Source organism: Megascapheus bottae, chromosome 1, assembly GCF_031878675.1.
Source record: "Megascapheus bottae isolate mThoBot1 chromosome 1, mThoBot2.hap1, whole genome shotgun sequence".
NCBI lineage: Eukaryota > Metazoa > Chordata > Mammalia > Rodentia > Geomyidae > Megascapheus > Megascapheus bottae.
In genome coordinates this window covers 42,541,637-42,552,789 of record NC_143509.1, presented here as the reverse complement: position 1 = coordinate 42,552,789, position 11,153 = coordinate 42,541,637, and the positions used below count along the sequence as shown (strand labels likewise).

Here is an 11,153-nt window from a genome sequence, read left to right as displayed (position 1 = left end):
ATTACAGGTATGGGCCCCATTCACTGCCTCCCGGCTTGTAAGCAAATAATTCAGTCAGCTTTCGATTTCTTTTTCTTTTAACTTTGAATCAGGACCCACAGAGGAAGTAGAGGAGAGGGCTGCAGCTGTCCAGTGTCTTCTGTAGACATTCTTTACATCTTTCTTGAGAGTGTTCTCTATCTTTTAATGCACTGCTTATGACTGTCTTTCCTGAGCAACAAAAGTACATTTGGTTGTCTTTACTAGCTTGGGCAGAGATTCTGTAATCCTCAGAGAGAATGTGTTCAATCTGTGAAGTGAAGAGCTCAGTTCCACAGAGAATAAAGGAATCATTCTCCACTTGGTCAAGGCTTTGGAGAATATAGCAAAAGAATTGATGAGACCAGGTTTCAAATGTCAGGCAAGATATGATGAAGACTCTGAGCTATTCAAGAGGTTCAACTACATTTTCCTCTGTGGCTTTCATACTTAATTTGGTTACATCTCATTGTCTCTTATAACCTGTATAAAAATGATCAGCTGAAGGTTTAGAAATTGTCCATTGTTCCTCCCCTGCACCCCCACCACCCTCAGGGAATATCAAGCCACCAGATTCAGGGAGGCATGGCCTCTTAAAGTTTAAAAGAGTGTTTCAGATTAGCTTCTGTCACCACATCACTTTGCTGATGAAGATGTCACAAGACTGGAAAGAACTTGGTGAGAAGTCTCCTCTGAAGCTGCAATTATCATTTAAAACATAAACTAATCATTTAAATTATTATCTATGTGAAATAAATGTGTCATAGCAGTCCTAAAGGTGGGCTAGGGTGAGTGGAATTGTACTATTGAGCCTAATGTTCAGCCAGGTACCCGTGGCTCAGTCCTAGCTATGCAAGAGGCTAAGATCTGAGAATCACAGGTGGAAGCCAGACTGGGTAGGAAAGTCTATGATTAACAAGCAAAAAAGTCAGAAGTAAAGTTGGGACTCAAAGCTGAGCAATTAAGCTAAGAGACAGCTCCTAGGCCCCGAGTTCAAGCTCTCGTAATGGCACCATGTAGAAAAGAAGACAAAAAAGAAACTAGTGTTTTATGAAATGAAATTATTCCATTTCTATTGTATATAAAATTCTATGAATTTAATATAAGTCAGATTATATAATATCTAGGAATAATGGAGATATTATTAGCAACAACTCAATAAAGGCAATAAGTGAAAATATTTGAGGGCTATGGGTATAAAGATTGGTAGAGCACCTGCCTAGCATGTTCTCTTGTTGGCATGCACTATTTTTGAACAGCTGTAGAACAAACTTCTAGGGCAGGATTCTGATAGTTCCATGATGGGTGGAAAGAGAGTGGCACTCAGGAAACACAGAATGCTCAAGTGAGCCATGCTTGTTCTTGCTGGCGTGAGCCCAGGAATCCCTTTGCCAGCTGGGAGCAGAGTCCTGGGGCAGGGGTGGGGGGGTGTGGGGAGGTCTGAGAGACAGTTGGTTCTGTTGGTTCAGCTGCAGGAGAGAGAGTTGGCTCCTTTTTGGGGGGAAGTTAGACCTGACCACTTCCTTGTGATGGGGACAGTGCAGTGAGCCAGGTGTGGAGGCTGGAGGCTGTCTTCTGTCTGACAGCCACACCAGTGCCCTGAGGCACACCAAATATCTGACACTAATGTCTTCATTGCAGCATGGAGGCCGCCAGCATTGGCTTTATCATCGTGATTGACCGACGAAGAGACAAGTGGAATTCCATAAAGGCATCGCTGATGCGGATAGCTGTAAATAATTATGTTTGTGCTATTATAATTTCAGTCGTTTAAAGGGTCTCTGAAGCCATTTTATGTCCAGGTTCTGGGGAAAAGGAAATTATGTCAAGTCAGATGCTGGTGGCTCATGCCTGTAATCCTAGCTACTCAGGAGGCTAAAATCTGAGAATCATGGTTGAAAGCCTGGGCAGGAAAGTTCCTGAGACACTTATTTCCAATCTGCCACTCAAAAACCAGAAGTGGTGCTATGGCTCAAGTGGTCGAACATTAGCCTTGAGCACAAAGAGGCTCAGGGGTAGCACTCAGACCCCAAGTTCACAGCCCTAGTACTGGCAAAAACAAAGCAATGATGTCAGTTTTTTGGAATCTTTGTAGCAAGTGCTTGTCACATTGCCTCTGTTACCTCAAAGTTTCCTTCATAGTTTCTGAAAATATCAAAAGCTCCCTGAGTCTCTACTTTCTTGACCTCTCTGGACACTGGAAAGGGTCAGGCTGAATGTGCTGGGATGTTAATGCCCAAGCTAACCTGCCAACACTGAGTTACAGGAGTTACCTCAGCTTCTGCACTTGTCGGTGGAAGAGTTCTGAGGTGTATTGCACATAAAATGACTCTCAGTCCCTCACATTCTAACACTGTAGACCCTAGGTCTATCCTTATTACCTTCCCCTTCACTTCATTTCTGTTCCCCAGGATAACTTTTCCAACAAACCACATGTACCCAAGTACTTTGAGGGCAACCAGATAGAAGATAATAATCTTAATTTTAACATTCAAATCCTCCCTCCCTCCCTCTCTCCCTTCTTCCCTCCCTCCCTCCCTGCCTCCCTTCCCTCCTTCCTTCCTTTTGTGAAAAGAAAGCTCTGGGGCTTGAACTCAGGGGCTAGATGCTATCCATAAACTTTTTGCTCAAGGCTAGTGCTTTACTGCTTGAGCCACAGCTCCACTTCTGACCCATCCTTTTTTTTTTTTTTTTTAATTGGAGTTAAGAGTCTCATAGACTTTCCTTTCCTGGGCTGGCTTTGAACACAATCCTCAGATCTCAACCTTGCTGAGTAGCTAGGATTACTGGCATAAACCACCAACACTCAGCTTATGATTTTTTTTACATATTAGAAAGATTAAAGCAAATCCAGACAAAATGTCATTGAAGTAGTTTTTCTGGAGGCAGGTATGCAATTTGGCATTAAGTTATACAACTTTGCATGGACTGCCTTTTTCTTATTAGTCTGATTTTGATTTAAATCTCTTTCAGCAAGTAGATGAAATCTTCCTCTTACCAGGAACTCCAATCTACGAACTTAGCCATGTTGTCAGGCAGAGCCAGCTCAGAGCCAGCACTTCTACCAGAGCCTAGCAAATGGAATGGTGGGGTGGGAGGTGCAGGAGTTGGGAGGCAGAGGACCACAGGATGCCTCACTTACACCACAGACATAGGCAGTCGCTATGCTGAGCCCCTTCCTACCACCTTAAAACCTCATCCACATACAAAAGTTGTGCTTTAGCTGGTTTATCCTGCTGCAGTTTCACAAAACACAGGTTCTTATGCTTAGAGCCTGAATTTCAAAGATATTAGTACATGGATTTTTTTTTGTCCCTTTACTTTAGCTGTGTTACATGACTCCCCTTTGAAATAACTACCATTATAGTTGACAATCAAGACATTTTCCAGGCCTTGGGACATCTGGTTTCTCAAAGAAATACACAATACCTGAACAATCCAATAATCGAGCCTAGTTTATCTCAGAAGGACATTGATTACTCTGTATGTGAAAGATGCTGTTGCTGGGTATGGGAGGTTTACACATGTAATCCTAGCTACTTAGGAAGCTGAGATCTGAGCATCATGGTTCAAAGCTAGCCCAGGAAGAAAAAGTCCATAAGACCTTTATCTCCAATGAAGAGTTTCATTTAATTTTAATGCTATGCTATTTGTATTAGTAAAAAAAAATCACAAATGATTACCAAAAAAGAAGTGATTAAACAAATTGTGTAGACACAAAAGAATTCCAAATTGTTTTTTTAATAAGAGGACAGAAAAGCTAATATTATAACATTAAGTGAAAAAGCAGATTACAAAGTTTTTCTAGGGCATTAGTTTACCAAAATAATTTATTTTTTCATCAGAAATTTGTATTTTACTTGTTCATTTAGACATTTTTGTTGGTGATAATCAAGACCTCAGATTTTTGATAGGTGCTTCACCACTGAGCAATACCTCCAGCCTCTTTTTTTGCTGTTTATTTTTCAGATGAATCTTACTTCCTGCCTGGGCATATGCTTGGACTATAGTCCTCCTTTTTTTTTTTTTTGCCAGTCCTGTGGCTTGAGCTCAGGGCCTGAGTGTTGTCCTTGGGCTTTCTCAAGGCTAGCACTCTACCACTTGAACCACAGAACCACTTCTGGCTTTTTCTATGTATGTGGAGTGCTGAGGAATCGAACCCTGGTCTTCATGCATGCTAGGCAAGCACTCTTACCACTATGCCAAACTCCCAGCCCCCCCCCCTTTTTTTTTTTTTACTTCCCATCATAGCTGGAATGGCAGGTGTGTTCCACTACTGAGATGGGATCTCATATACTTTTCTGACTGTGTTGGCCTGGAATTGCCATTTTCCCGACTTCAGCCTCCCATATAGCTAGGATGAGGGTCCAAGGACACTGCGCCCAGCTGTTGGTTGACAGGGGGCTTCATGTGTATGTCTGCAATAGCCTCAGGCCGTGAGCCTCTTATTTTAGCCTCCCAAGTAGCTAGGATTCCATGAGTGCCTCTCTGGCTGCTGATTTAGTTTTTAAGGGAAGGTTTGGATTATCTGTGGACTCCTTTGGCTCTGAAATCCTGTGAAATCCATTGTACTTCTTTGGCAGCCAGGGTGTCCACCTTAACTTTTTCTCCAACCATCTTGGGAATGAGGAGACCAAAGTAGATCTTGGTAAGGATGGTGGTATTTCTTCTCCCCTCATTCTTTCCATGATGCTTGCAGGTGGCATTTCCAGGGAACTTGCAGCTCATCTTCATCCTCCGCCCATCCCGCTTTATTCAGAAGACATTCACTGACATTGGCATTAAATACTACCGAGATGAATTCAACATGAAAGTGCCGGTAAGCATGACTTTTCACCTTGTTTCCATCTTCTTAGAACATCAGGAGACACTGTTAGTTGAACTGGGTTTCCAGGAAAGGTAGCACTCTCCAGATAGAGGGGGAAAGGAGGGCATTCTGGGAGATTGGAGTAGCCAATGGAAAGGCAGCAGGAAATACATACTGGAAAGAAGGCCTGAGGAGCCTTGTCTTGGTGTGGTGCCTAGAGGATAACAATTATTTGGGGAAAAAAAGATAGGGTGTATGGAGTTGGTCTGCATGTGAGGATAAAAGATGGACAGTGGAAATCTGTGAGGTGTGTGTGTGTGTGTGTGTGTGTGTGTGTGTGTGTGTGTGTGTGTGTGTATGTGTGTGCTGGCCCTGGGGCTTTGTGTTCTTGCTTAGCTATTTTGCTCAAGTTTAGAACTCGATCTCTTGAGCCACAGCTCCATTTCTGACTTTTGGGCTGGCCAGTTGTAGATAAGAGTCTTTCAGATTTGTCTGACCTGAACCATGCTTCTCATATCTCAGCCTCCTGAGTAGCTAGGATTATAGACATGAGATCCCAGTGCCTGGGAAGCTTCCCCTTCAATGGTTTATCATTTATTACTAGTTTTAATTATCTTGAGGTTCATATTGCCCCAGGTTTGGCCAGTGGGAGCCTATAAGGTGGCTTCTGTGTCCTTGTGATATTTTTGATTTGAATTTTATTTTATTGTTGAGTGATGTACAGAGGGCATACAGTTACATTCATCAGGTAGTGAGTACATTACTTCCCATGTTTTTCTCCCACTCTTGTGATTGTTTTCAAAGTACTTCTTTGTTTTTAGGCCTAGTATGATCTGGATTCATTAGCTATGTGACTTTGATTCAGCCTTTCAATCAGTCATTTCCCGTAGGACTGCTGGTCTCAGTTAACATCAAATAAATCCAACATCAAGATCTGGCTGCAAATGTTCTTTACTACCTCAATGTCTTTTGGGACTTTTAAGCAGCAGAAGGTGTAAACATAACATGTATATTCACATATATTTGTGTGAATTTGTAATTGTACACATACCTCATGTGCATGTGTGTGTATATATGTATGTGCATATATAAAATTTCTAGAAACCCTGAGTTTACACCTCATAGCTTGTATTTTGATTCATCTAAGATATATTTTGAAGCAAGAATTAAAGCAAGAGCAGTAGACCATTTGAGCAAACCCAGAGGGGCTTAGATGCTTATGGACACATCACTTCAGGAATACCTGAAACCTGTTTTTAAAAATGGTTGCCAGAGCTGGGTACTGGTGGCTTATGCCTGTAATCCTAGCTACTCAGGAGGCTGAGATCTGAGGATCACAGTTCAAAGCAGCCAGACACAAAAGTCCATGAGACTCTTTTTTTCTGACAAAAAAAAAAAACAGCTTTATTTATGAGAAGATGTAGAGGCATTTACAAAATACCAAGGAAAAAACATCTCTGGTTAATTTTCTAAATCTCAGATCCTTCTCTTTGTACCAGGAAAGAATGCCCTCTTCCAAACAATCTTTTCATTTAGTCTCTCAACATTGCAACTATTTGCTATCCAAGAAGTTTGTCTCCCTTGGACCTTTACAACTTCTCAAGTTTCTATTCATATGCCCTGGCTTGGGTCATGTGTACTTACTTCAAAGTTCCCTAGGGAAGGGCCTTGCGTGAGACTCATCTGTGAAGCCCCTTTCAGTGTGTCACTTATAATGCTCACAACCAGGAAATTTGCAAAGGGTAGCATTCAGCAAATTAAACCCTTAAATCTTAACTCCACAAACAGTGGACTAGACAATGTTATTATAACATACTATATTTTTTATTTTTTATTGTGATTAGTAGAAGGGTTACATTATATTCACCAGATAGAAGGTACATTACTTCACAAACATTGATACCCTTTCTCATGACATGGTCCCCATTTCCCTCCCACCCTCCCCCCCCATCTTGATTTCCCCCCTTCCCTATCCAATTTCAGATAACCAAGTAAGCACATATAAAATCTATCAGATAACAAGAGATAACCAAGGGATGGCAAAAGAGATGAGAGATAACATAGTACATTAAGGACAACAGTCACTCTTACATGGCTTTTGTTTCCTTGTCCTGGAGGTCCTTACATTTAGTGTTGTACTATTTGGCCTAATGTCTCTAGATTTTGTTCTATTGTAAATGTCTGCTAGGAGAGCCCAAGGTTTCTACTGATTATGACAAATGAGGGAGACTGTTGGGTCTATGTTCCTTTGAGTCTGGCTTACTTTACTTGATATGATTTTTTCTAAGTCTTTCCATTTCCTTACAAATGGGGCGATGTCATTCTTTCTGACAGCAGCATAACACAATATTTTTGTGTGCATAGCACACCACGTTTAACAAATTTTATACATAACCATATAGACAAGTCCTCCAAACTATTTTCTAAAATGATTGTCATAGCCAAAAAGAAAAATGTTGGGGGAGGGAAGGAGGGAAGTGGGAGAAAATGAGGGAGAGGGTTAAACTGTTCAACAAGAAATGTACTTATTACTTTACTTATGTAACTATAACCCCTCTGTATATCACCTGTACAATAAAGTAAAATTTTAAAGAAAAGAAAAAAAATAAAGAGAAAGGGGCCCAAATCCACAGCCCACTTAGAATTAAAACAGGAAGACATTTGCATGAGTCTTGCTAAAGCTGTACTCCAGGCATGATGTGGCCTCAGTGAAAAGTTGACTCTTACTTTTTGGGGTAGAAAGGGATATGTTAATGGGACTTGAACTCAGGCTTGGGACCTGTCCCTTAGCTTTTTCATTTAAGGCTAGCACTCTCTACCACTTGAGCCATGGCTCCACTTGTGGTGTTTTGGTGGTAAATAGGAGTCTCACAGACTTTCCTGCCCAGGCTACTTTACAATTGTGATCCTCAGACTTCAGCTTCTTGACTAGCTAGGGTTACAGGTATGAGTGATGGGTGCCTAACAATTAAAGAAATAAATATACAAAATAACATCAACAACAAACTCCTGACCCTTAGCAGGTCACATAAATAGCGGCATCACAGGCCCCAAGGGAACTAGAATATATCTTAGCAACATGGTTCATGATCATGCATGCTTGAGAACATAACTGAAGAACACACTGAATGCAAATTAGAAGTTCACGAAACCACAAGTCACTTACAAGTAGGAGAACTATCTCCATAAAAGGGTTCGGTCTGAACTGGCCCTGCAACATAGCAAATAGTGTCACAGCAGCATTGTAAACAACAAATATGAAAAAACAAAACAACATGGAACACATAACTTAAAGATTCTCAAGGGTTTTATTTGCTTTAACAGGTGCACAGTTCACAGATGTTCCTCCATTTGGGTCATCGGCTGACTTTTGATTCTTATCCAAAGTCATGGTCTCTTCCTTTGAAGTCTCAGGGGTTGTATTACTGAACAATGTCTCTAGCTCCAAACAATTTATTTGATGTAATATCGTCTTAATATGTCTCTTTAATCGTGATATTTTCTCGAAGAGTTCAACAGCTAATGTTTCATGTTTATTCCTGCACTGTGTCTTCCCAATTCGTTCATTCAGTTCATTCAGCTTGCTGTCAAATAGTTTGTAACCTATAATATGTACCTCCTGTTGAATCATATGTCTGACTAGTTCTAGTATTGTTGTTTGCTTTTCCAGAGCTATACAAGTATTTCCATTAACTGGCTATGAGGTTTTCACATGTTTAACATTTTCTTTGTTTTCTGAAAACATCCTCTTCTTTTGATTATGGCTGTTGATACAAACAGTGTCAAGTGATGCATGCCGCTTGGAGTCTGCAGGTTTACCATTTGAAATGCTGACAGGACAGGGTTTACAGGGTTTTTCAGTTTTCAGATCAGGAACAGGCACAGTTGCTGGCGCTGACTGAATTGACTAGGTTAGGTGTTTTCTCAGCAGGCATGAAACAGGAATCTATACTAAAAATGCCCTTTTGCTTCTTCTCTTGAGACTCTGAATTGGAATTCTTTTTAAAATTCAAAATCATTTTATCATTTTTCTCATTATCCAAGGTGTTTTGAACTATACCATCCAATACAGCAGGAAGACAGCAAGTCGATTTTTTACTATAATTCTCTTCATGTTCAAAAATGGATTTTGTTCCATTCACCTGATATTTACAATGGGTTTCATACATTTTTCGTGAATCTTTTGCCTCCTGTACAATTTACTGAGGGAATCTATTGCTTTTCTTGGGGTATCAGCATTTTCCAATCTCATTTCTGAGTCAGTCATTTTTTCTAGTGGTTGTATAGGGTATACAACATTTTTCTGTGAAAATACTAATTTTTTGTTAGAATCCAATGAGGAACTACCATGTTCAGATTACCTACCTTTGCTATTTATAACCACAGCACTTGAACTATTACTGTCCACAGTTGTCTTCAGAGTGTCAACATTTCTTGACTTATTTAGGATCTCTCTTTGCTTCTGGCAACTTACAGGCATTTTTTTTTTTGCTGTTAATATCTTCTGTTTCAGTTTACCTGGACTTGCCATCTTCATATCCTGAAATTCCAGTAGTAAGGAAATACAGTGGTCCTGGAGACTGATATAAGGCACAAGGTGGATAAAACAAGTAGAACGGAAAAATTCAAGATGAATTTTGATTGCAGCAGTCTCTAGACCACACACATCTTTTCAATAATGCACTGCTCATGCACTTCTGTTGTGACAGAACTCAACTTTGTGTTGATGTGGTCAGTCCATATCTGTGCTGGCTGCGTCTGCTGTCGGCCTGGCCACACAGGGTCGAGCTCCACTAGCGGACAAAAAGCTTCATGAGACTCTTATCTCCAGTTATCCATCAGAAAACTGGAAGTAGTGCTGTGGCTCAAGTGGTAGAGGGCTAGCCTTGAGCTAAAAACAGTGCTCAGGCCTAGAGTTCAATCCCACAACTGACGAAAGAAGGAAAGAAAGAAAGAAAGAAAGAAGGAAGGAAGGAAGGAAGGAAGGAAGGAAGCAAGCAAGCAAGCAAGCAAGCAAGCAAGCAAGCAAGAAAGAAAAACAGTTTCTGGGCACTGGTGACTCACACCTGCAACCCTAGCTACTCAGGAGATCTGAGGATTGAGGTTCAAAACTGCGCAGGCAGAAAAGTCCATGGAACTCTTATCTCCAGTTACCTATCAGAAAACTGGAAGTGGTGCTGTGACTCAAAGTGGTAAACTGATAGCACCCAGGCCCAAAGTTCAAGCCCTATGACTGACAAAAACAACAATAAAAAAAAGGTCAATGTGGTTGTACCTGGGGTAAGGAAGGGAGAATTTTCTACTTAAATAGATGATGTTTTAAAATATGTTCTAGTTTACCATCATCTCTTTATATTTTATCAGTTCAAATCATACAAATGAGAATGCAAAAATAAAGGATATTTAACCCATTTCAATGAAGATGGGCCATCTCAGGCATGAGATTTTTCTCATTATCTTCCTTTACCTCCTTTCCCTTATTTGATATTAATCATCAAAATTCTACCATGCCCTTCACATTTTGTTCTGTCTTAAAATTATTTTTACCTATTCTATGTTGTTTGCATTTCTACATTAACTGTTGAGCCAACTCTACAGTTTCTACCAAAAGTTTGCTGGGATTTTGTGATTTCTGTGAATCTACAAACTCAATACCTTAAAACTATTGGATCTGATCATATTTTCCTTAACTTTAGTCTTTCGATGTAGAATTTTTGGTTCTTAACAGGTTAAAAAGAAAAAGCAGAGTTTCAGGAGGGTGACAAATCACTCTTGCCTGAGCAGGAAACTGAAAATATGTAGCCTAGAAGAACAGGTTTCTGATATTCCAGATTGTGGGGCAAAGCTACTTCTGTCTAACACGTTGTTGTACATAGCTATTATTTTTAATTCCAAGTGTTGCTTACATGCTCCCAGAAGCAAAATACACTTTTAACTTGGTAATTTCTTTATGTAATTGTCCTACAATATCTAATTTTAGAAAGAGTAAAAGAACTTTTTGGAAACCTTAAAAGTAATTTAACATATTTAGGAAGGAAAGGTATAGATGGACTCGTGGCTTCAAGCTTGTTTTTAGCTCGAAGTGGTAGTACATGCCTATAATCCAAGAACTCAAGAGGCTGAGGCAGGTGGCTCACAAATTAGAGGCCAACCTGGACTATATAGCACAACCCCATTTAAACTATGTGGTTATTTGTTCAGCAGAAGGATTGTTTAGAAAAATCCATTCTGGAGAACAGTGGAAAGGGTACTTAATGAGCTGGTTTGTTGAATTGAAACCACTGTGTACAATTACTTAAAGATAATAATTTTTTTAAAAAATGTACCC

The 11,153-nt window shown here is 40.2% G+C and overlaps 1 protein-coding gene and 1 pseudogene across 3 annotated transcripts in view; one reads left to right on the top strand and one right to left on the bottom strand.

Moving 5' to 3' along the window:
• Positions 1–11,153, top strand: part of Mcf2l2 (MCF.2 cell line derived transforming sequence-like 2) — a 213,837-nt gene that overhangs the window by 48,105 nt on the left and 154,579 nt on the right. For all 3 annotated transcript variants that reach the window (XM_090342731.1, XM_090342741.1, XM_090342725.1), the window contains exons 4-5: positions 1,660–1,750; positions 4,718–4,837. In XM_090342731.1, the coding sequence (XP_090198857.1) occupies positions 1,660–1,750; positions 4,718–4,837 (211 nt within the window). The remainder of the gene's footprint in view (positions 1–1,659; positions 1,751–4,717; positions 4,838–11,153) is intronic.
• LOC150069002 (activating transcription factor 7-interacting protein 2-like) lies at positions 8,115–9,356 on the bottom strand (annotated as a pseudogene).